This window comes from Lichenostomus cassidix, chromosome 10 (assembly GCF_008360975.1).
Source record: "Lichenostomus cassidix isolate B80296 chromosome 10, HeHo_3.0, whole genome shotgun sequence".
In the NCBI taxonomy this organism is placed as follows: domain Eukaryota; kingdom Metazoa; phylum Chordata; class Aves; order Passeriformes; family Meliphagidae; genus Lichenostomus; species Lichenostomus cassidix.
Genome location: NC_139491.1, coordinates 13157636 through 13183836, shown reverse-complemented (window position 1 = coordinate 13183836; position 26201 = coordinate 13157636). Strand labels below are relative to the sequence as shown.

Sequence of the window (26201 nt, the reverse complement as noted above, 5' to 3'; positions counted from 1 at the left end):
TATCCTAGTTATTCTTTCTCAGGAAGAAAAACCCGAAAACCAAACAACCCAAACAGCGTCAGAAATAATAATGGGATAGGATTACTGTACATAGCATGTTGCTGTTTTGACTATAAAATGTTTCCATGACAGACATGCAAATATACAAGGCCAGATGACTTCAAGAATGGTACCCATGCTTTTGATGAACTAGTTTGCATTATCTCATCTGAACCCCTCTTTTATCATATGCAGATGAGCTGTCTTATGCATTCACATGATTTTGACACTGTCACATTCAGATACTTACTGCACCTACATAATTTCCAGATGCTACAGACAGTACAGCATCCCATTCAAGATTATGTCCATCAGAAATTTCATGAGTCTGCACTCAAATTAGAAACTAACCCAGGAAAATGTGAATGTTATTCTGTGTAGCAGGTAGTTCTATACAGGTCTCAAGTCTAGAGCGAAAGGACACTTCAAAGAAAGGGAATTTTTGAGACTTAAGTTTTAACTTTCTTTTTTGAAAAGAGGTTTACTTTCTAAACAGCATATTTATGCTTTCAGTTCTTCTACACTTATATAGTAGTAGTTATGACCTCCAGAGCCATAATTCTGCCCAAGCTGCAGGTCCTGGGGAGCTGGCTTGTGTCAAACAGGCTTCTGAATGAAATAAAACCTCAGATAAAGTTTCAATAGCTTATAAGAACAGGAAGCATAAGAAAGCCATGCTGCTCAGACCAAAGGTCCACCTATCCCAGTAGCCTATTTCCAAAATAACAGCCTAGTATAGGTACAGTGTCTATTCTTGTCAGTTTAGTCTCTCATATGTTCTCAATGTAGGGACTATTCAGTAGGATTCTGGAGAGTAGAAATGGGTTTGGCCCTGTGCCTGCTCCTGGTATTGCATCATTTCCAGACTAATGAGAAAGATCAATCATTAGCCAGTACAGGACACTCAGGGAAGCATGTAAGAGCCAGGCATAAGCAGTGTAATCCTGTACCTGACACATTCCCCATTCTGCCAATAAGAAAATTAATAATTTTTTAAGCAAGAAGTGGCATTTGATTATTGTTTTTAGTGGCTATTTAAAGCTCATCCTTCATTAATTTCTCTGGTTCATATTGAAATATTTTAACTATTCAGCAGCTGTACTTATAGAGGTCATGACAAAAGGGTCATCCAGTAGTGAACCTTTTTAATACTGTCAATGGGGTAAATATACTCCATGAGGGTGACTCTTTGAAAGTCAGTAAAGGAGATCCAAGTCTTGATGGTGAAGACCTGCATTTGTTCTCCATCAAATACAGGATTAATATATTGCCATTGGAAGCTCTAAAGGCCAAGTTAAAATATGAGCTTTTAGTCAGTCATTTCACATTCCCTATATCACTATCTTTAGTTGTAATGTTGAGGTTTTACAGTATGGAACATACTATGATTATCCTGGGGTATCATGGTTAGTTTGCTACTATATGCAAGCTGTTACCTCTTAATTGTTGGGCAGACCCAGCCAAACGGTTAAAGGTCAGTGTCTCTGCATTTGCCTTAGTAGGTCTCAGGGTCTTCTACCCAGATTCTTATGTTCATGAAACTTGTACAGATTTACTATCTTGGAGACAAGTACCCTCTGGTAAACTGAATTAAAATTAGAAAATACATTTTAATGTTATTGGAAAGACAAACAGATAAACTGGTAGTGCAACTGCAGAAACTTATCTTCTATAAACTAAAATGAGAATAAAGCAGTTATAAAAGGTACTTGCCATAATACTGTTTCGACTGAAGTCGATGGATATGAAGCTATTGGCTTCAAAGGAGGACCAAAGTATAGCCCATCTAGTGTCCCTTCAGAAGTATTTCCAGCAGAAATGTCACAGCCTGTCAAAATAATTCATATTACATGTGAAAATTTTTCATTATGCTCTCTAAGAAAAATGGTTATTTCAAAGTCAAGAGATTTTTCTTCTAACATTGTTTTGTATTAATCCCCTCTTTTTCAAACAGCACAAAAAATTTAAATTAATCATATAGCTTAAGGCAATTCCAAAGTTTACATTCATTGCTGATGGTGATTGAAGTTATGGTTATTAGAGACCTGAGCAGCTGCACTGCCATCAGGGTCCTGGCTCAGAACTGAAAATCGAGGGGTTGCTGAGCCCAAGCTGAAGTTCAGAACACACTTTAATCTCTGGGAGGCAAAAATTATTGTACAGCTTGCAATTTTTTTTCTGTGTCAGGCTCAGTTTAAGTTTTCTTTAAGGCTACTGTTGTATAAGTAATTTTGAAAAATGCCTTCCACTTCGTAGTTTTAAATATTACGATCTCTGTTCTTATTTTTAATGTTAAGGAAAACATTTTAGCAGCACAAATAGAAGACTTGAAGCAGAATCTTGCTATTCTGAACCATCTCCAAGTTTTAGATTTCTCTTCAGGGGAGCTATGATTTTTTTCTGGGCTTTCAACTCAGCCAATAATCAGGTAACTTTGTACAGGTCAGTTTAATATTCTTTATCTCAGTTGCCTCACTTGTAAAATAAGAGTAGACAATAACCTCGCTTAAAGGCTTGCCAAGAAGAACTAAACGATAAGATCTTCAAATGAAACACATAATAAAAAAGATTTTAAGTAATTTGACATTTAAAACAAGAACTGGGTAACATTCTACATATCTATAAAACTGTATTTTAATTTTGGATTATAGGGTAGAAGCACATCAAGAAATAACTTAGATAATTTATACAGTTTACCGCTAGGAATATACTACCTTCATTTAAACAAGCTAATAATGTTTATCTAAACCCCCCTCATTATTTTTATTTGATACACAAATATTTGAAAAGATTCTGTCCTACAACTTATTTAAATATATTTTCAAACTTTATGAGAAAAATATTTAAAAATTACTGCCTGTGGATGTATTATTAGAATTTATACATATGACCCGTATTTCCTGACACCTGTACATTACCTAAAGAGTACCTTAAGTTTCTACTATCTGTGAAAGCAATTATTTTCTAAATTTTTAATGCAGAGATCATGAGTTTAACTCCCTTTTTCTGTGTGAAATTCCAGTCACCCAATTACACTCATCATGTTTTAAAATATTCCTTTTTAAAAATTCATTTCAATAGGAAACAGTTTCTATGTTTCCACCTTCTTCCTGATATTATAAAAACACTGCAAAACACATTGCAACTCAATATAGCCTTTAAACTCTCCTTAAATCAAATAACAAAAGAGAAACTATTAGAATGTCATTTGAGTGAGACCTGCTTGCTCAGGAGAGTTGGTGTTTTTTAGGTATTTTTGGGTTTATGCTGCAGTTATATAAGTTTATATTGCATTTATAGTGGTTAAATTGAAATGATAAAATAGCATGAGGAATATATACCTAAAATTAAAAATGTTTTACTCCTTAGTCTGTGAGACAAGGCCATTCCTTGAGCAACTCCCAACAAACAGGAAATTTTACTCATAGCACATTTTACAGCTATTTGGGTATTTGTAGCTTATCAATAAAATAAAACTTAGCTCTTAACAATGAGTTATTACTTACTTGCATTTCACATTTTCAAAGCACATTTTTTCACCTCTCCATTACAGAATACACAATACCTTAACAGCTTTTATTTGTTAAAAAGAAGTACCTAGATTTTTTTTTCCACATGGGAGAGGCTTAATTCTGATTGATAAGGAAACAGATTTGAGAAGCCTAAAAAAGATTTCTTGAGACAAGAAACGTTTCCTGTGGCACTGCTTTTCAGACTATCAGTGAATGACAGTGATACTTTGGTATATAAGGAACTACAACTGCAATGACACAAGGTAATACCAGAGCTGTTAACATTTATCTCATGGTACTCACCACACTGATCTTGTGACCAGCTCAGTGCCACCTTTTTGGTCTGACAGCTCTACTGTATGTGGATAGCTGGTCATCCCCACATAGCATTTGATTCACTGCCCTTCTGAGGTCACTTCCAACGTGAATTACCCAATGATCTTGTGATGCAATGATTCTTCATATTAGTTGGTTTAACATTTCTGTTAAGCCCTCATACCAGCAGAGAAACTGCACATGAAAAATTGCTATAGGTACACAGAACTTTATCACAGAGGATGGACTGATGTCTCTAACCTACAGGCAGCCTTTAGAAGGGTTAGGAATGAAACATCAGATGATTTGTTTTGAGGGTTTTTTCCTACATTTGAGAGACTGTTTAGCATGATATAAAGCCAAATTAAAAGTAGGACACAAAGCTTTTGGGGGAATAGACACATGCTAAATAAAAGTGGCTGCTGCCACTGCCACCCTGCAGGGCCTTACAAGATATCATGGAATGTGTCAATGTGATTTATTTTTATGAATTATTCCTATGGGCATGATGTATGTATTCTGTGAAGACTAAAAGGAGTTGTTTCTGTAGAGATACTACATTAAGAATCACCATAATGTTGTAGTTTAATTCTGCAGAACAGAAGATCTCACTCACTGAAATTTTATCAGTATAACTGAATAACTATTGTATACAAATTTCATCACTGAACAATTCACAAGGCTGAATACATTTTACAAAGTCAATGAAGTTTGACATGAAACAGATGAGGCACTGAGAAAAATGTTTTCCAATTTTGAAGCAATGCATTCAGAGACATATTTCCTGTATTATAGGATTTAATTTTCTTAATGATAACTCTTAGCTCGTCAAGAACTGACAAAGTGGCTCCCACTGTTGCCCACCTTATTTAAGTTTATCTGTCTGTCAATTGCTTCTAGAGGCACCCATTTCAGAAGAATTTGTAATTTCAACCCACATTGAGCAAGATCATGGTTATCTAAGAAACTTTATTGCCAGTGGGGTTTTTCATCTTTCTAATGATCTGTACCCAAAGTCACACTACACTTGATACAGGACTGCTAACTACGTAGGTTCCTATAACAATCACAATGGAATATTTTTCTGTGGAGTGCAGAAAATTCAAGGAGCACAAGGCCTCACTGTTTCAGCATCAGAAAGCATCCCATGAATGCTCTCTAGAGCTGCACTGATTGCCCTCTTGGCTCTGACTGCAGTTACCAAGTCTGCACTGGAGTACATGCATTTCTAACAGGTGACCATTCTGATGTAGACAGGACTCTGCTTTCAGCCACTGCTGGACACAACAGCTATCACTGTGTGCAGGAAGGCTGTCTGAATTCACTTGGATATGTTTAAAGCTTTAGGCACTATATAAAGTTCTACTTGTGTGCCATATTTTGTGAATATAGAGGTAACTATTGTCATCTTCTCATACTTCTACATTAGGGTTTTTTTCCTTCTTTCATAGTGTATTGTGGTTAGGGTAGACTTTCAATTCTTAGAATTTTTTAGTCTTCATCATTAAATGAAAAATTTTGTGGCAGACCACTGATATATGAGAATGTAGCTGCACTTGTCCATTTTTAAAATACATATTTATCTACATATATATGTACCTTGCAGTTCTTACACTGAGTGCCTCTATCCTGGCCATGAGGAAGGTTCCTCTCAGGGCTCACACTGTCTTTCATGCTACTCTTTATGAGTTTATATACTATAGACACTACTAAACAGTGCTCAGGATGGTGAGTATGAAGATGTTTCCCTTAATTATGACTGAAGGCTTACCACATCATTTCATACCTATGTTTATGTCATTTTGGAGGTAGATAGGATTTCCAGGTGCTACTAAACAATTACACTTCAAAAGGATTAGGAATATATTTTTCCCTTTTTTCAAGCAGAACATGACCAGACTCTCCTCAGTGGTGCTCATGACAGGACAAGAGGCAATAGGCATAAACTGAAACACGTTAAATTCCATCTAAACATAGGAAAACACCTTGAGGGTGACTGAATGCTGGAACAGGTAGTTGAGAGTGGCTGTGGAGTCTCCAGTCTTGGAGACATGGCCCTGAACAACCTGCTCTAGCTGTTCCCCCTTGAGGAGGGCTGTTTGACTCTTGCAATTCAAGCACAACTCACTACACTATTTAGGTGTAACCTCAACTATTCTGTGATTCTGTAATTAGACTCCCTTCCCTAATGCAGCCATCATGATTTATGCCTTTTACTTTGAAACTGAAACACTGTAATCGATTCAACAGGGCAAGGCCTCATGACTGCTGAGAGAATGAAGCTGTTAGAGCTGTTAAAACCTATTGGTGAAAATGAGAAACCTAAAATCAAACAAATCACATTAGTGTTTCATGTTTATCCTGACTTGGTTGTGTTTGAGGAGGAGTCTTATAAGAATTGGCCTAGCTACACATTAGGGCAAATCCTGGATTTGTCCTAAAAGAGAGCCTGCATCTCTCCCTGTCTGTTCTGCAGTGAGCAGCAGAGGTGACAGAGGGAGCTGTCTTGCACCTGCACGACTGTCTGCCAGCAGCTCACCCCACTGCCACATCCTCCCCTCTGGTCTGTAACTGGCAGGTGTTGCTAACTCAAGCACGTCTAGAAAGCTACAGGAATTTCACAGGAGAGAGATGTTGCTGAGAAGATTCTCTTTGGAATTAGAAGAGGGTTTACTCTTCCAAATGTTCTGAGGACAAGCACTATCTGCCACTTGCTGTACAGAGTTTGTAGGCATTACTGGTTTATGAAAGGGTAATTTTAAAGAATGAGAAAGATCATAAGTATTTTGGTTGAAGATGTTCTTTGTCTTTCTATGTTCCAAATAAACAGTTTAAAATTCAGCTTCTTTAGACTGTTTTCTCCCCCTCATTGTCAGAGATTTAGTGCCATTCAAATGTGTTGGAATATTTCCCCCCTTTTCAAAAACTACTCGTAGAGAAACGTTTGGCTTCCCTTCAAATGGAACAGTTCAAAAAGAAAGAACTGCTGAGCACAGAGGTAAGCAACAGCTGCACTTGAAAATTATTGATACTTTAAAATGACATGGGTACTGACTTTATACTTGTGACAATGGAGCAACAGGTACAGCAAAAAGGCTGGACTCATGAAACGTGATTAGATTATTAGCAATAAAATTTGCACAGATCATGGAGCTAAACATATTTGTAGAGAGGCCTCAGCTGTACTGGCTCAGAGGAGTGCACTTGTTTAATAAAGAATTTGCCAACAAAATGGCTCACTTAAAAAGGTCGATGAATAAAACTAGAGATTTTGATGATATACTTCCCAAGGTAAGCAGATTGGTTTTGGATTTTGGGTTTTTTTTAATTTTAACTATGCGTTTCAAATGTCTCTCAGATGATAGTAATTAAAAAAAAACCCTGCACAAAAAAAAAAAAAAACCAACAAAAAATTAGTGATTCTAAATGTTGTTTCTATATCATTGAAACTAATGGTAAGTATTGTCTGTTTCAAATGTTAAAGCCTTAATAAAAACTGAGTATGTATTTAGCCAGCTCTTTCAGTATGTTACCGAGGCATTAATATACCAACACCCAACTTCCCTATACCACCAGAAAAATGATCCCATTTCTTATCTTTCCAGTATAGCAAGCTTTTTCATCCATTTCTTTTACAAGCTGCTGTTGCCACTATCCTCCTTGATGAGTCTTGACAGTTGACTCAAGCTGATGGCCACACTTCCACAAACTGCTTTAGAGCAACTGCCAAAGCTGTTTCCTACTGTAAGTCTGGTGCTATCTCTAACTCCTCATGAATATGCTCTTATATATATATATCTCACTTCATTGTGTAACTGTTATTGTGGAAATGATGTGTCAAGTGTGGAGAAAAAAACAAGCTGTTTTCTTTTTTGTTCTTTCACTGAAGTAGACAGATATTTGAGGTAATGCACCATAGAATTCCACTGCTCAACATGGCTAGAACAGGTGAAAAAGTCTGTGTTTTAGAAGTAAACTTTTCTAATAAAAAAAAAAAAAAAAGGAAGAAAAATGAGTAGAGGATGCTAATAATACAGTAGAAAAAGCCCTTAAGGAAGTATGACGGTGTTAAATGTGTGATACAGGCCAGTTTTTAACTGAGGGAAGAATGGTGGTGTTAGTTAAAACACACAAGATCTGGGCCCAGAAGCAGAGATTGGCAATTACTGGCAATAGTTCTTGTGTTTTGCAGACAATAGGAAGTAGGGGTGTGACTGGCCATCTGGTCTGCACGCTCCAGCTGTGCTAGCGAGCTTAAAGGAGGAGCTGCAGCTGTGTAATGAATATTTACAGCAGAGGAGGGTGTGATTTATAGCAAAGATAAGAACTGATAGAAAAGTAGAACTGGACGTGCTTGAGGTTTAAGATGTCATTTCAGATCCTGTTGTCTGTGATTCAATACTGGACTATTTCTTAAAATGTTCAGAGACCTGAAAGAAGAGATTTTGATTCATAAATTTGCTTTAGTGTCTGTAAATACAATGCTGGGAATTTGTATAAAATTGTCCGCGTCCAATTGTTATAAACATAGTTACATGAGCACAAGAGTTTCCCTGCTGAGTAGAATGCTCAGAAGGCTTTGATAATTTAGTATCTAAGAATTAGGAATTTATTTTAGATAGTTTGGAACTGTGAACACCTTGAGTACAATTAATTTTATATTATTCACGCCAATGAATCAGACTCAGAGATGGTCTGGGTGGAATAACAAATCATCATCACAAGACATCTTCACTGATGTAACTTGTTGGTATTTAAAGTTTTGTAGAAAAAATAGGATCTTTTATGAATGGGATTTCTTTGTATAAATATACATATATATGTATAGCTGATAATAAAAAATTCTACCTACTGCCCCTTCTAGAGATGGTGAGTAAATAAGTACAATATAACTGTCTTAAGATATATCTTGTCCTTGTTATTTAGCTGCACAGGTAAAGCTATTTGTGATGGCCTGTTTACTGGTTGAGAAGTGCTAACCTGCCCAGCAGTTCCAAGCAGGCAGGAGCAGTTGTCACAGCACACAGTACCAGCAAGAAGTTAACCTGTAACTGCGTGGAAAAAGAATTGCTGGCAAGATTTCCTCATTTTTGCCTTGCTAAAGAAATGCATCTTGGATGGTAGCTACTGCCTTGAAAAAAAAATATTCAGCTAGAAGCCTTCGAGTGGGAATTAGTCACATTCCTAGTTGCTTTCCCTGTGCCCCAGAGAGTTTGTGACAAGTACAGAGAAGTGTGAAAAGCTTTGATATTAAACCTAGAGACAACATTCATCTGAAGAGTTGGTGTCCCGGGAGAAAGGAGGGAAGTGTTATTCTCTAATATTCCTTAAAACACTCAAAGCAAGTGGTTTTATTCTGTCCATGAAGACATTCTCAGAAATTTAATTCTATTATGTGCTACTGCCTTAAGAAACATTCATTCTGTGAAAAAAGCATGCCACAGGAAATCCTTAGATACAAGGGCGGAGGTAAGTAGCTGGCATTTGTTTCTAATTCATGTTTATCTTATTTCATTGCAAATTCTAGTTCATCTCTTCCAAATGAATATGGAACATTTAATTTGCTGATCTTCTGCATTAATGTGGTCAATATAATTGGAGCTGAAGTGAGCTGTTTGCCAGACTTTGTAACTGCTGCCAAGAAAAACTTGGGTGTCATTTTAGAAAAATCCATGGGTGGAGGAGGACGAGATCATGACCATCTGTCTATGCATCAAAGGCTAAATCATTATAGGGGAAAAATAACTTCTCTGTTGTGTTTGCCAGCCTTGTTCCCTTCAAAGTAAGTTCAGTTAGTAACTTTTGAAGACAAATATCTTCAAAATTGTCCTGTGGGCTCAAACATTTCTTGGAAAGAAGCTGGGGAAAAATTTAAAGGTCAAAACTGTACAATTTGGAAGTGAATAAGATAGCATGAGAATAACATTAGAGGAAAATTATATGGTCTCCTTCAAACCTTCCCAAATGCTTTCTGTTGCATCCTCTTCTGTTCCAGAATCTAACAGGTATTATATATAGAAAAGGAAGCACATATCTATTTCTTGTCCTGAAGACAACTTACACACATTCCCTGCCCCACAGTATTTACAGACTTCTTAACATTTAACAAGGGGGCAATAGACTAACAGTATTTGAGAGATGTGACAGTAAATATGCACCTGGACCTACCTGAACCTTAGAACTTCTGTTGCTGGTCAAGGTAATAGTCTGAAATTAAACATTCTGCAAAAAAAAATTGCATAGAGAAAAGGGGCCTTATCTGTACTATAGCTAATACTTTGCTCTTTCTATTTGGTTGGGGTTTCTTTCAATGCACTGCAAAATTAAGTCTTGGCATCATGCCGAAATCCATCACAGTGAGCTAAACTAGGAATGTCTCTGAAAAGCCATCAGTCCTTCAAACCTGGAGTCACCACTGCAGGCGTGCTGTGGACTCCTTTATCAGCAGTCACTGTGACACAAATGTTTCTACAATGAGAGTGAAATGACAACAAATGGAAAATGCCGGTAATCATGGGAGTTCTGTTTAGACTGCCACTCCCAGGATGCTACTGCTCTAGGTCAGTCTGCTACTGTACCCATTGTAGTTCCTCCAAGTTCCAACTTCTAGCATGCTCTCTAGTCAAAATGTTTGCATTTTGTAGTGTGTGACATCTCAGTCCAGACAGCATTACTTAAAGATATCACTCAGGCTTCTCTGAACAGGAATCCTTCATAGTGTCAGTCTTCAAAGGAAACAGTTACAGTTCTTATCAGGAGTATGGAGGTTTTCTCTCTATTGAGATTCTGAATTCTCTCCTTCTTTGAAGATAAGAAATCCCTGCTATCACAGCCTTTATCTGAATATGAATAGGTCCCTGGATTTGATAAACTGTTTAGGGCTATCAGGATGAAATCCTAAATATGTGTACATTAAGAGTTCAAAAGGTGAATTAATTTCACCTTTGTACCCTTGCTATTCTTCATTTCTATCTTTCCTAGTAATAAATAGTAAAATTTTAAAACATACTTTGAAAAAATTATGGCTCTTTGGAGCTATACTTCCTGTTCCAACATTTAAAATTAAAAAAGAAGGTATCTTACAGGCAGATCAGGGTGTGACTTTTGGAAAAATAACCCATGTCTCAATTTTAATAAATGCAAAACTAAGCTCAAGTGAATTTTTTTAATGCAGTCAAATGTCAATAGCATATTTCAAACATTAAAATGTAACAAACACAGTGTTAATTTGCAGTGCGTTCTGAACAGAGAGCCACAGCATTCCACCACATCTGGAATCTCTGGAGACAGAAATATCACAAGTTTTTTTCTAATACTAACTACACAGTGTTACCTCAGTCTCATGTAAAAAAATGCTGTCTTGAAGATAAATGTAAAAAATCTAACCACTGAACAAAGATTTTTAAGAGGTATTGATAATTCAGAAAAAAATAATTTTTACATTACTGAAGTTGAATGATATCCTGAAAAAGATCTCAAATCCTGCAAGTTTTCTTCAAGCTCAAAATAAGTTTACTGCAATGACATGCTGAGTTTGCTAAAATATTTGTTTGCATCAGGCTTCTTGAATTATCATCTTTCTCAATCTTTAGTCTTGAATTTTAACAGGATTTGTGTATTCAAAAGAAAAAGCTTAAAGGAGTAAAACCTAGTAATCAAGCACTCCTGTGACACTTGCAGAAATCTTGTGGTAAAGAATTAATTTGGTTCATACACATACTGTTTCAGAACATTCTCGTAGGGCTTTTATGAAAAACAAGAAAGGTTTAAACCTTTCTGCCCTGCCACTCTCACACAGTCCATGCGGTCAACAATTAGTTGACCATGCTTAGTAAAATGTACTGTCTGAGATTAATAATAGGATATCCTGAAAAGCAGGAGTGTTAGAAATCTGTGTGGAGGATTGAATTAGAAAATTGCCAGAAGTTCAAGGACCACATCCATTTTGCATAAAATGAAGCAGATGGTAGCTGACTTAATCTTTGATACCATGGTATGGTCCACAGAGATTATAAATCCCAGCATGAAACACTCCATTTCTTTCTTGCATTGAGCAGGTGATAAAGAATGATATGACATCTTGCAGATAGTTTGAAATACCTACTTTAAAAAAAGGCTCTGTGCTGCATTATTGTTTCTTATCTACATTTTTCTAGCAAAGGTTCTGGTTTTAGCACCTACAGCTAATATCATACAGTGGACTAGCAACCACAACTAATTGGCAGTTTCCTGGCCATGTTATTGGAGTTTTGCCTATGCTGGCCCAGAGATTCCCTATTTTTCAGGAAGCTTTTTGCTATGTTAGACAAGCATTTATAAATCTTAGATCATTGTATTGGATCTATCTGATGCTATTCACAGGCATAACCAGATCAACCAACAGAACAAATGCTCAGAGTCCATATTTGAAATTCTTACACTACTCAAGGGCTGCTAAAGAGAGGATGCCTTGGGTTATCCCTGAGGATCATCATCTAATAGGTATTTTACATTACATGAGTGACTAAGACTATCAGCATTTTTGATTGAGTGTAAGAGATTTAGAGCCTAATTCAGCAAATCTTAAATTTAAAAATGTTACCTTTCATATTAAGTAAAGCAAGAAACATTTTGAAAATTCCTCTAAATCACACTCAATATGTACATCAAAATTTCAGGAAATCCACACCATTTACACATGCAGGCTAGGGAAGCTTATGATAAACCCAAGTGCTATGAATAGTATTGAGTAAGTCACTGCCTGTAGACCTCTCTGTGCTGTATCATGTCACCTTACTGTTGGGTATGATTTGTGGTTTGATTTAAAGGATCTTAACTGGTTTTAGTTCTACTGCTGATGTTCAGATACAAAATACCAATCTTAAAATACTGATATTTCACACTGAAGAAGGCTAAAGTCTGAAGTTAAAGAATAGAATAATTCTGTTAATTGTTCACAACTTGTTAATACAGTGTGAAATCCACGGAATAGTAATAAAAATTGTGTTGTCCTTTGAAAATATGCATTTTCTATAATAAGATTTAAAATTTAAGTGCTAGAATAATCCTAAACTTTTAGACTATCCAACTATATACTATATGGTATAACTTTTAGACTATCCAACTACATACTGTATCTGGAGATGTTTTACTTTCACCTAATTTGTAGCTTCCTACAAAGGCATAGATGGACTATGACAGATTTTTGGTGTAACTACTTTGTAAGGAAACAGTTCAAACACGATTACTGATGACTGATCTTTTAATGAAAAGACAACTAAAAAGTATCTAAATTGTGAAATTGTGGGTGCTTCTATATCTATTTTTTCCCATAAGGAAAACAGACAATGTTTTTTCATCCAAAGCTATAACCAGTATTATTCAGTACTTATGGAGCCCAGCCTCAGCCCATCTGCTTTGCTCTGATCTGAGCACACAGAGCAAACACAAATCTGGGTGGCTTACAGGAGGCAGAGATCCCTGGCATTGCTGGATGAGTCTGAGGTGCTGCTGCCCTTCTCCCACATAGGTGCTGCCAAACAGTGGATGTAGCTTTGGAGCTCTCTACTGCTTGTCTGGATCTCTGGCTAAACCTTTAAAAACTGTCTGAGAGCCGAGGGAAGCTCAAATACTCTCTTTGTTGGAACCTGCTGAGGCTGCAGCTCTGCCTGTTTGTACTTTCCAATTTTTCATTAATAGTTCCAATCTCATGATGCAGTAACAGCTACAGTGCCAAAGAGTTGTACCCATTGCTTCAACTGGAACAGCATTAGAGCTGCTCTGATCTGTGTCAGGGTCTGACTCAGTGCAAAACTTAAGGAGCATCACTGCAAACTAAGGTTTTCCATTTCTCATGAGAACTGCCCCGAGCCTATGTAAGCTGTAATATTTCAATTTTATAGATGAGAGAGATCAAATTATTTCTTTTGCTATTACAGACACATCCAGAATATCCAGAAATTTCTATTCTTGCCCTAATACCACAAAAATAAAAAAAAATCAAGGGGAGAAAACATTTAGAAATTATTGTAACTGCATCATTTTTCTCCCTTTGAGAATTTTGCTTTCAAGCAATGGCTTCCTCTCACAGCTTTCAATACTTAACTAGCCATTTTCATCAGCATAGAGTTGTTCTAATTTGTTACTTCTATGTTCCAATTATGAAATATGACAGAATTCTAAATATTTAATGGGAATGGGATTATTAGCAATGTGCCATGTTGCATGCTGAATTGTTATCCTCTTTAGTATTGTAAAATATATGATATAGCTGTAGAAAAGAGACCTTAGTAGAGCATACAGATGGAATTGAATTCCTAAAGCAGTCATAGGTTTGCAAGAGTTATTCTCAAGGTCTCAACACAGGTTTTTTTTGATTATGACACATGAACATTGGTGAAGAAAGTCTTTGCCCATCTTCTTTTAGTACAGTAAACCTGCATATTATTCAAAGATACACTAGTACAAAATTATCAGTTTGATAACACCCTAAAATTGATGTTTTGGTTGGTGTTCAACATAAAGTAAGTTTATAATTTAATATTTTACTGTATGGGATATATTTCTTGCAGATTATAATGACCCTCTGATTATTTTGGTTCTTGCTCACATTTTAAAAAAGTTCTTCTAATATTCTTTGAGAAAGGTCAGATTCAAACCAAGAGGAATACTCTCATTTAAAATGGAATAGTATAAAACATTATGGTTTAACACTTTCAGAATCATATAGTGAGACCTTCGGTTCATATGTTAACCCACTGAATGGAGATCATTGTAATATCTGGTAGTCAGTGCAAGAACTCGGGGGTGGAAAGCCTCCTAGATTATTCACTTGGTATTGATGCTTTTTGTAAGAGAAATCTATGGTGTGAGAAAAACACAGATTTTCATTTACAAGATGATAATACAGAAGAAGGACAAGTGCTTTATAGCTCCTAAGGTAAGCTTTTCCCACCAAAAGAGATAATTCTAGGTTGGCAGTATATCTGCAATGGTTGAAATTAAAATTTTATTGGCCACTTCAAAAATGTAGCAAATCAGTGTCAGATTTTGATATAAGCAAGACATAAAAATAGAGCAGCAGCCCAAAACATTCACTGCTCCTAGGAAGATGTGCAGAGACAAGCTTGCAAAGCACTTCAGATTGTGTTACAGGTCAAGCTCTCTACAACATTTAATCAGTTGTGGGAAGAGGAAAATCATGATAAAGTCAGATTTCTTTTATAGAACATCTGGTGAGACCAACAGTTACTCATACAACAGAGAAACAGCAGCAACCATAGGCATAGGCTGCCTTAAGAGTAACTAAAATTTATTACGCAGTAGCCAAGAAAAACATGAAATTATGTTACTTCTGAGTTGCCGGAATGAAATGAAATATGTGGTTCATCTCATATAGTAAAAGCAAGAGTTCTGCCAAAACAGCAATAAACTACAAACTACTCACCTTTTCTGCTGCCAAATGCTCTCAGGGCCACCAGAGACAAAAATCAGGCCAGAGTCAGTCACTGGTTCCTACAGTCTTCATTGCTCTCTAAGTCACAACAGAGTCTGCTGATGCAAAATCTGATTTTCATCTCTCAAGGGTCGTCTCTCATCTCTGTGAGGCTCTGTCACAGACCAGGCTATCTGCTATCTGCTATCTGCTATCTGCTGTGCTTCCATTTCTTCAGCCATCTTGCCGGCTTATTCTTCAGGATCTTCACTACTGCAGATATAAAGCAAATCAAAGGCATTTTTTAAAGCTATTTTCCTTATTAACCAAAGCCCTTCTTCCTCACTTAAGTCTCATGTTGAGGTTGTGTCCAGGTGAAATCTAGGATAGCATGTCACCCTTCCACTAGTCAAAAAGAAGACTTAGTTCATACTATTCCTTAAAATTCTCATAATGTCCACTTTCTCACTATACCTTATAAAAAAGTCTAACAAGTAATCAGAAATCAAGCATAATGTTTGCATTGGAGAGGTGGTTTCCTTGAAAATGGTGAATGAATTAATGTATTTTTCAAATGGTGAGCATGAAGTCTAATTAAGATCTGGCTTTTCATAAAAACATGGAAATCAGGTGCAGGGTGTTCTTAGCACTGATTTCAACTACTGGGAATTAGGAAATGGAATTAAGTTGTAACATGCTGCATATGGATTATTGATGTTTTAATGATTGATGAAAAGAAAAAAGTAGTTAGGCAGAAAGAGTATCAAATAAATTGGTTTCCTTTGCTATGAAAAAATTCTGAAGATGCTGTGTCCTATATCTGTATGGGATAGATCCCAGAAGAAAAGCATAATTTAAGACTGATGTCATCACAATTACTTGTATTCTGCACCTGCCTAATTTCTAGTTGTTTAATTTAGTTGTTTCACTCGTCTTCAGAGAGAATTTTAATTTAGGATATCTGTTATCCTTTTCTTGGTATTCTCTAAAATTCATAAGAAATAGAACCAAAACACTAAATATCTGGGTAAAGACACTGGAGAAACCTTTCTAACTTAAAACAGTTTTATTTTAATAAGCTACAGTAGAAATTAGTAAAATCAAATAATTTTCATGCAAATCAGCACAATATTGTATTTCTATATGGTGAGGAAACTATGTTGTGTTACACGAATATCTGCAGGTTGATGTTTAAAATGACAAGTTTATCATGTGGGTATGTTTTATTCCTCTCCAGTATAATACCAAATTGAAAGTACCTTAGAAGAATTAGATGACTCTATGATTCCATGAGAACAGTATCTCTTCCCTTATTATAGATCATTAGGTGGTTAACAATGTGAATGAATGTGGCTGCTCCTGCAAATAGTTTTCAATTAGCTGTTGAAATAGAAAACTCATCTGAGAAACTGCTCTAAAATAATAACACAAGTTTCCTAAGTGAGCATTTTGCTGCTGAGCTACAAGAGCAGTCCTGTAGTTTAAGCCACTAAAGACAGTTTATAATTAATGCCCAATTTTTCACAGGTGCATTTTTTATATATTTTGTCAGGGTATTGGCATTTCATCTGAAAGTTGCAGCTCTAGTCCACACAGCATATATTGATAGAAGCAAGGTGTGATGTTAAATCTGTAAGTGAATTCCACTTGGTTAGCTTCCAAAAAGATTATTTTATTTAAAAATTAACTTTTTGTCAATGCCAGTAAGTCTTCTCTAGAATAACAGCTCTGAACAGAAGGCTGTCTTTAAGTGTCATTGCTTCATATATACCACTTCTTCTTGATATTCATCTTGATAGCTCAAACTTCTCTTTCCTAAAAAATAAAATACTACTCTGTCTTGAACCACCAAAGTGATGAGCTGTTTTTCACTGACTTGTACACGGACTTTTAAAACATTGATTCTGGGGACTGGCAGACCTGGTGGGTAATTCTGGCTTGTAGTAAAGGATATCCACAATGTTCACAGTAGTTTAGAAAACATGCCAAAATACAGTTTTTAAATATTGTCGAATTCACATAGGTATTAATTTATTGTAGAACTTTAATATCTATACTCCACCTGTCTAAACAGAAGCAGAGCAGTTGACTGATTCATTGCTAATGCTTCCCAAGGAACCCATATACTAGAAGTGGTTCACTAGAGAAAACTACCAGTCTGACATCTTTTGTTTGTGACAATGAAATTAACTGCAAATTGTAAATTGTTTAGGGCTTAAGTGTGTGTCTAGATATTTAAGGTCTAGCAAAAATATTTTTTACTGCACACAGATTTGTACTAATATAGCAGCATAATTAAGGAAATCACCCTGCAAATGTATGCTGCAGGCACATAAGAAACATTTGTTAGAAATCTGTGGGAGGAAGAATGTCATGATCAAGATCCCTTAAAGAATTCTGTGCATCCTCCCTTCACCAGTATTTTTTGTTAGGATGGATTTTGTTGCCATTGCATTGTTGTGATTTAATGCTGCTTGTTCATATAACGTAAAGTTAATCTTTAGCTGTTTTATCACCAGAATGGCATTTCTGCTGTCCTCAGCCACGAGGGTTTTCAGCTGATACCTATGCAATACTATCAATTGCAATGTCATGAAATTCCAGTTTCTCTCTGTGAATCCTCACTCAAGAGATCAAACAAGCATCTGTCAAACTTTGTTCTCCTACAACTCTACTGTTTAAGATTTAGCTCTACAATCTTTTATTGCTACAGGCTCTGATGCCATGTTGGCCTCTATTGCTACCAGCCCATTATGTGAGTCTACAACACACAACTATTATCTTTACTGTAGCTGGGCTGGAAAGTAACATTAGCCAGCCAGACACAGAAGTTGAAGAGAAAAATTAAAGGATATTTTTACTAATTTTATTCACTTATGCAACCTAGGAAATAGGCATAATAATAGGGTATATTGAGCGGAAATGGAGCACTGTGGAGTGTTGAGATAAAGGAAACAGAGCAAAGATACTGAACTTGAAGTGAGGTTAGCAGAGAAATTGTCTTCTTTCCCTCTTCCATATGCTGCATAATGCAAAAAAACACCAAACAAAAACAAGAACTGTAAGTTCTAGTTTGAGATTTAAGACTCTTACTACCTTAAGAATACTTGTAGGATTCAGTAAAGCAATACACAGATATTCAGCAAAATCATTCTGTTTGTGAAAAAAAAGCTAAGAAATGTTAGAGGTGATAAAATGACACATCGAGTGTCATTTGGACTTCAGCTGTTGTTTGGGAGCAATCAAATTCTGATTACTCATGTGCCATCCATGGCCTCAGACTTCAGGAGTTACTGGGATATAACAGTGCTTTCCCTTTCTTAACTCATGTCTGTGAGAATCACAACAAATGAAACTTGGCTCTTGTAAGCGAACTAATGGAAGCCGCAGTTGTAGCATTTCTCAGACCTCTGCTGGAGAGAATGAGCATCTCTTCATTCTAAGCCTCATCCTGGGTATTTTCTTTTACAAAAATGTGAAGTTCTTAATTACTTTAAAGAGGTATCTACTCTTTTATCAAATTTGTCTCAAATCAGCCTATTTACTCAAAACCTATTAACAGGGCACATGTGCTATGGTTCCACAAATCTCCTTTCCTTAGTAAACTAGGCCAAACACCTAGTTTACTAGCCAAATGAAAGTGTAATCTTTTAGAAATGACATTAAAAAAATCTTGGAGACAATCCTACCAAATTTAGTATTATGTTAATTCTACTCTTCAAATGTACAGGAATAAATAAGAAATTATATTATTTATGCGAATTTTTTACTCTTTCTCCATGCTTCTACATAAGTATGATTTTCAATCAAGCTGTTCAGAACACCTGAGATGTTCCCCAGCAAATGAGTGCCTTGTCTGCTTCAGAGCTGAGTCAATATTGACACCAACGAGGCATGCATCATCATGACATTCAGATGTATTTTGCATTTTGATTGAAGTACAAACTACTCCAGGCTGTCAGACAAATGTAGTCCAGGTAGGAAGCATGCATTCTGCTTTGTAATTTGGCAAGGGAGCTATAAACTGGCTAAATTTTAGGCAAGGACCAAATATTCAAGCATCTGGAGATGATGGAGAGCCTTGATAATATCAACTCTGTTTTAGAGTTGCTGCTCACAACTTTGTTTTGCAGGTTTTCTTGAAGGAGTATAAAAACTTCTTCTAAGAACACTATATGCCCAACAGAAGAGAGCCTGAAGCAAAGATAAACAAGTTGACTGTGAATACTGAGGCAAAAAGGAAATAGCTGTGCAGATATGAGGCCAGTTGGACAGTTTTATAAATAGCAGTCAGTGGATCACAAAACTTAAGACAAAAAGACCTCAAACAAAACAGCACAATCTTTTTTTTTTTTTTTAAATAAGGTTTAAAAAAATATGTAATTCTACTATTTTAAAGTTATCATTCATGTGCTGCAGAGGAACTTTCAAAACCTGAAAAAATGTTTATCTCCTAGACACCATTCTCAATAAAACCTGACAAAAAAAGCTGTTCAAAGAAAGGCAACGATACAGTAGTCACATTAAATAAGCAGAATATTTAGAGGGCAACACTTTTTCTTGCTAGTTCCTAAACTTCATAAAGCAGTGTCAATGCAGAACCCTAGGACAAAACTAGCTAAATTCATAAGCAAGAAAAGGAAACTGGAAGTGATGCTGCCTTTCATCAAAAAGTGCAGTCACTAATGCATTCATCTGAGAGAAGGCACTAGACAGAGAAGACCTGTGCCTGTTTGAGGAGATTTTTAGTAGGGATTTTGGAATAAACCTGCTTGTTTTGTTTCATTTAAGTGTTCACTGAGTCAGAATGACTCAAGTCTGATATGCAAACAAAGAACTGGGGAGGTGGGGCATCCTAGACTTTTAATCCCTGTTCAGATAGACATTTAATATTCTTAAAGTGGAACAGCTAAATCAGAGAAGTGCACCCCAAATACCCTGCAGAACTCTGGTTAGATCAGAGCTGGGGGGAACTTTCGTAGTGAGCCTACGAAAAATAAGACATCTCCCCTTATGGACTGTAACTGATTGGCCAATGGATAAGGCAGCAATTCCTGTTGTTTTCTGTTTTGTTATCCGAATATTTCCTTTCCTTTCAGTTTGGCAGCCAATCTGATAAGTAAAAATCAGTTATTGGCACAGACTTTCTCAGAATTCATGGACAAGTTTTACAGATATGATGATAATGCTAAGAAATTAGTTTCAGTTCTAGTTTTCTGAACAGAAACTAAGCAAACATGTGATTACTTTTAAAGAACATAAAGAAACTTAACAATCTAAACATGTGTCACTTTCTCCTTACAGTGATTGGTCCAGAGTTGCTGATACCTCAGTAGAAATTTTGAACAATATTGTGCTAAAGGAATATTACATTTAACATTTTCTTTCTTTATTGCTTTATTGCTTATTATTTGGGGGTTTTGGATGATGAGAAAATTTTGCTTAGAAGCTTAATAATGTGTTTCTATGTTTATTCTTCAGATATTTTTAAAATCTTCCCAATAGCAACTCATTGTGAAGCAATATGAGTTATTCTATGATTTCAAAATAGAAGCATCATTTATCACTTCCAGTACTATCTGCAATAGTTTAAAAGCTGCAAGGGAATATTGTACCTCTTTAAGTTTTAACTTCCCTTCCCTTCCCTTCCCTTCCCTTCCCTTCCCTTCCCTTCCCTTCCCTTCCCTTCCCTTCCCTTCCCTTTCCTTTCCCCCTCTTTTTGTCTGTTCAAAAGAATGTGGTTTGCTTGTGGAATCCTGTATGAGCAACGGCTATTATTTTGCATGAGTTAATTAATTTTTACAAATCACAACAAAAGGAAGTATCATAGAAGAAATTTTCACTTCCTGTTAACAAGGGCACATGCTGTTGAATGTCTGTTCACCATATTTTAATGAACTACAGGATCTTGGCAAAATAACATACAACACCCTTTCTTTCTCTGACAAGGCTCATGAGAGGGAAACCAATCTAGCAGTAAGATTCTTCCAGTACAGCTGTTGTCAGTATGACATGGCAATTGCTGTCAATAAGACAATTGCTCCAACAAATATATATTAGTAATTTTTTTTTTTAAAGCGGTAAATACGACTGTAAATTTCACCCAGTAGTGTAATTTTTGAACAAGGGTCTCCAAGTCATTTGTTGAGTTGGTGTTATGGCACCTTTCATCCTATTTAAGGCTTCTGCCAATATAACAAAGTCTGGCATCAACTCAGTGGAACAATGTTCTTTACAACTGAATTATTTAATTGAGTAGAGGCTAAACCAAATAGCTGTTTGCTTGGGTTTTCTTTACTATGTGGATTACACACAGCAGTAGACATTTTGGATTGCATTTCTTCAAACAGGAAGGACAAAAATCCAGTAGACAAGGTGTATGCCCTATGTCTCTGCTCTGAGAACTGGGTGAGCAGTTGCAGTAAATGGATGTACGTAGTATCATTTTTCCAAGATCAATTTCTTAAATAAAAACTAAACTATATCAAGGCTTATTTCATTATGTTAATCTACTGAATTTCTTTTAACCTGGAGTTACCATTAAAAAATGCTGGAGAAAAAAAATTAAGAAATATTTTTCTTTAGCTTCCAAATTAAAAAAACGGGTTTGTAATAGGGATGGCTCTGTAGCCACTTTCATGCTGATACAGCTCATCCAATTCAAATATTTCTTGTAACTTCAAGCAGTTTAGACTGTGTTTTCAACTACTGAGTTAAGAGTAATGTTGACAGGAGAAACACATACACGCTGATGAGACACTGGCTCTCCTAGATGCTAATTTTTTATTATTTATTATAATGATACGTTGGAAGCATTTAAAAAGGCAATTTATGATTTGGATTGGGTTTTTTTCTTCATTTACAGAAGCATACTTTTAAAGACTGGAAGCTTAAGCTTTCTTCAGGGCTGCATACTTCAGACTTTCCATATTGTCTCAAAAAGGAGACAATAAACATGTTACATGTATCTAACAAGTGTTACAAAATAATGTTATAAACAAATTAGATCACCCCTCAGTGTTTATACTTGTGCCAAATTCCTGAAGGTATGATACTGCAGGAACAAACCACAGCAGACTAAACGCAATCAATTTTACAAGAGTACCTTATGGAATATATGAGTAAACCATACATGTGTTGAATAGTGTTTGTGTCGCAGATGTTCATTTAGTATCTGTTTGTGCATTCACAGTTACAGGCTTCCCATCTGAACATATCTATTCTAATGAAGTTCTGGCAGCAGCTCCAGTTGCAATGTCATACGGGCTGGTACTTGCTATCTGTGTCTAGTGCCTCAAAGAATAACAAACAATATTAATCAAACCCAAACTTCAGTGCTAATGAGCAAGACCTCCCCACTCTGCTCCATTTAAAAAATTATCATTAAGTGCATTTGTCACAGTAGTTTAGTAGTGCTTCCCCCAGTTTTTTTAACCTGCCATAAGCAATAGAAGCAGGTTGGACCATTGAGGGATATGGCAATCAATCAATTTCTCTGACACAGATTGTGCTTTTTAAGACAAAACCCAGAAACTGATGAGAGATTGCTGTCAATACCTCTCTGAAGGCAAAGGAATGTCTCTTTAGCAACCGAGTCACAGGCCAGTAGACTGTAATAATAGATGAAATAATTCAAACTAGTTAACTTCCAAGCTTAGGTGTTCTGCTATAGTCAACAGTGCATGCATGCTGCCCAACTGCATGAAATACAATTGTTCTCTCCTATCAGCTTCTGTTAAGTTTTTCCTTAGAGTGTATCATATGTTTTCAGTTTTCTCTGCAATTTTTTTTAATTATGGGGACTGTTTACTATTCTTTATTAATTTGTATTTTAGAGTTATGAATGCTTATTAATTCTCACTGGATAAACTCTGGTTTGTTCCTATGCCTTTGTGGGATGGTGTGGAAACATGACGTTCAAATCAATTTGTCCAAGGACTTAGAGAGGGCTTTGCAGAACAGACAGTATGCAATTGTGCACCATTGGGATGCACAAATTTAATCACAAAAATGGGCAGACTTGATCTTGGTTTTGTTATTTTGCAATTCTTCAATGTTTTACCTTGTAATCTTAATATTCTCTTTATGTTTATCTCACTTTAGAAGGAACATAAACACCTGCAATGATTTCTCAGTAGGTAAATCAGTAGTTAAAAATACGTGTTTCAAGTAGATTGACTGTTTCCCAGTCACTTCCGCTTAGAATAAGTTCCACTCTCTAGTTCCCATCCTCTTGCTCCATTATCTGCCAAATATTAAGAATATTTCTTGCTCTTTTTTCCTTCCATCTTTGGCAGAAGGGCACAGTTTAGTAATTGTTTAACTACTAAACTGTAATAACCAAATTATTTAATGGCATAATCACTAAGCAGCAATTATTTAATTACTAATGGATCTTTTTCTTCACTTCTCTAAGGTTCCAAATTACCCTGGAAGCATTTCAAGGGTAAATATATTAGTTAAAATGAACAGAATACTTTCTAGGCTAAACACAGTACTCAAATCTTCAGAGCTTAAGTTCACAAGGACACCTCACTAATTCAACTGAAAAAATACCGATATTTGAGAGAGAGAATTTACACTAAATAAACTGTATATTTCTGAAGGCAGCTATGGCAGATAGTACAACAATAAGTTGTGAGAAGTATGGGCTGAGAAAGTTGAGATACAGATTACATATGTTTAAGTACTTTCCTATTATTTATCTTCAAAAATCACCAGAAATGTTTTCATATTTTACTAAAGAATCATACTTGGGTGGTGTTTGGGGGTTTTCTTGTTTGGGTTTTTTGGTTTTTTTTTTTTTTTTCTTTTGGTTGGTTGGTTGCTTGCTTGGTTTGGTGTTTTTTGTTTGGTTGGGGTTTTTTTGTTGTTTTTGTTTTTTTTTTTTAATTAGTGTAGAATGGACAGAAAAACTGAAAAACCTCAAATTCAAACTCGGGAGCATTCTCAGTTGTTGGCCAGGGTGAGACTGCACTATAGACAAAAAGGCATGAAAAAAGCTGCATTTCTTAGTCACCTTTCGATTCAGAGATTTTCATATGCAAATTCTGAGGCGAGTGAAACCGCAGCTCTGCGAGGTGCTGTGCCCTAGGGCTGTTTTCTCCGGCAACTCTGGCTCCATCGCCTAGGTAAAGCCATGTCCAGCAGTTCTGCGACATCCCACTGAAAGTAATGGCAATGTTTTACTCAATAAAGCTTTAGAACAGTTGATCATATATATGAATGATATTTAACCCAGCGGGTAAATGAGAACACAGGTGCACAACGAACCTTCATTCTCAACAGCATTTAGTATCTATGCTGCTCCAGTGACTGCAGCAGCACGCTGTGTGTTATCTTCTCTGCTGTCTGTATTCGGTGTTAACTCGGCTTTGTTTGGCCACAGGGCTGTGGGGAGTTACTGTGCTGAACTATGAGGAAAGGCCTGCCCGCCCCCCGGGCTGCCCCGCGGCGGCACCGCCAGCTCGGCCAGCAGGGCTGCACCCGAGCCCGCCCAGGGGAACCGTGCCGAGCCCAGGGCCCGCCCGGGACGCGATTGTGAGCAACCCAGTCAGTGCTGGCAGCTCCGGGTGCAGCTGCAGTTCGAGCTGCAGGCTCGAGCGGCTCTGAGCAGGCAGGAGAAGCCAGGCAAGAGGCCCTGAACTGCCGATCCGCTGCACAACACAGGGCCTGGGCACCTGCGGTCCGGCCAGCTGAGGGACACGCAAAGACGTGGCAGGAGCCAGCAGTCCCTAGACTTTCGTATCTTTAGACTGTGAGGTATAAAACCCAAGGGTCCCTCCTGAGAGGTACCCAGCTTGAGCTGCTATTTTATTATTTCGTTTTTATACCAGGATAAAATTATTTTAAGGATTGGGACATCTGAGACAAAGCTAAGTGAAACCTGTGGTCCAGCTGGTAAGGAAATGGGGTGTGTGTGAGTGTGGGAGGTGCAGCTGCCAAGGGGCTTCAGTCCAGCTCAAGTGGTGCAAATGAGACTGCCACAGGAAGGGAACTTCTAGATCATCTTGCTCCAGCTCCCCTGCAGCGAGCAGGGACATGTTCAATGAGACCAAGTTGCTCAGAGCCCCACGCACCCTGACACTGAACACCTTCAGGGATGGGACAGCCTCAATTTCCCCAGGCAACCCGTTCCAGAGCCTCTCCACCCTCACAGTAATTTTTTCTAAATATCTAATCCAAACCTACTCTCTAATGCAAACCTAATCTCTTTCAATTTGAACCCATTCCCCCTTGTCCTGTGAGTACATGCTCACAGTATATAGTTTTGCTCCATCTGAAACCTCTTTTCCAGGCTGACAATCCCAATTCTCTCAAGCCTTTCCTCATGAGAGAGGTCTCCATACCTCTGATCAACTTGGTGGCCTTCTCTGGACTCACTCCAACAGGTCAATGTCCTTCCTGTGCTGGCGACCCCAGAAATGGATGCAGCACTCGAGGTGGGGCCTCACCACACCGCAGGGGCAGAATCCCCTCCCTCCACTGCTGCCCACGCTTCTTTGGAAGCAGCCCAGGATGCATTTGGCTTTCTGGGCTTTAAGTGCACACTGACAGCTCCCGTCCAGCCTTGCATCCACCAGCACTCCCAAGTGCTGGTTCAGTCCCCACCTTCTGTTGATACTGGCTGGTTTCCGTACAGCACGGCGGTGGCCCTGTGTGCCCTCACCACAGCGGTGAGCCGGCAGCGCGAGGCTGGGCTGGGGCTGCTGGACATGAGGCCTGGGCCACGGCAGCTGAGCAGTACTAGGGGATGAGGCCCAAAACCAGTGGCAGCTGCGGGTACCGGGGCTGTGAGGCCCGACACATGGCGGCGGTGCCGCGCAGGGGTGTGAGGCCCAGCACATGGCGCCGGCCCCGCCCCGCCCCGGCCCCGCCCCGATCGCGGGCACCGCGATGTGTCCGACCCGCGCTCCCGTCAG

General features: G+C 37.5%; 1 protein-coding gene across 2 annotated transcripts; it reads right to left on the bottom strand.

Moving 5' to 3' along the window:
- Window positions 1-1745: 1745 nt before the first annotated feature.
- Window positions 1746-26189, bottom strand: LOC146432772 (uncharacterized). Of its 2 annotated transcripts, none has more exons than XR_014854320.1 (4): window positions 24553-24651; window positions 24299-24444; window positions 15292-15552; window positions 1746-1867 (listed from the first exon to the last, which is right to left on the bottom strand). XR_014854320.1 is itself a non-coding variant. In XM_085070718.1 (4 exons), exons 1-3 carry the CDS (start codon window positions 26124-26126, stop codon window positions 15491-15493), a joined length of 444 nt encoding a protein of 147 aa, XP_084926844.1. In that variant the 5' UTR covers window positions 26127-26189; the 3' UTR covers window positions 1746-1867; window positions 15292-15490. The 2 variants fall into 2 exon arrangements, 1 of the variants encoding a protein (XP_084926844.1); XM_085070718.1 differs by lacking the exon at window positions 24553-24651 and adding an exon at window positions 25891-26189.
- Window positions 26190-26201: the final 12 nt, after the last annotated feature.

Excerpts from the sequence above, each read along its gene's own strand:
- LOC146432772 (XM_085070718.1), bottom strand. The coding sequence starts at position 26,126 with ATGTGCTGGGCCTCACACCCCTGCGCGGCACCGCCGCCATGTGTCGGG. Across the intron at positions 24,445-25,890 it reads CCAGCCAGTATCAACAGAAG|TGGGATGTCGCAGAACTGCT; the intron begins GTGGGGACTGAA and ends CATTACTTTCAG. Across the intron at positions 15,553-24,298 it reads GAAAATCTCTGAATCGAAAG|TAGTGAAGATCCTGAAGAAT; the intron begins GTGACTAAGAAA and ends TTATATCTGCAG.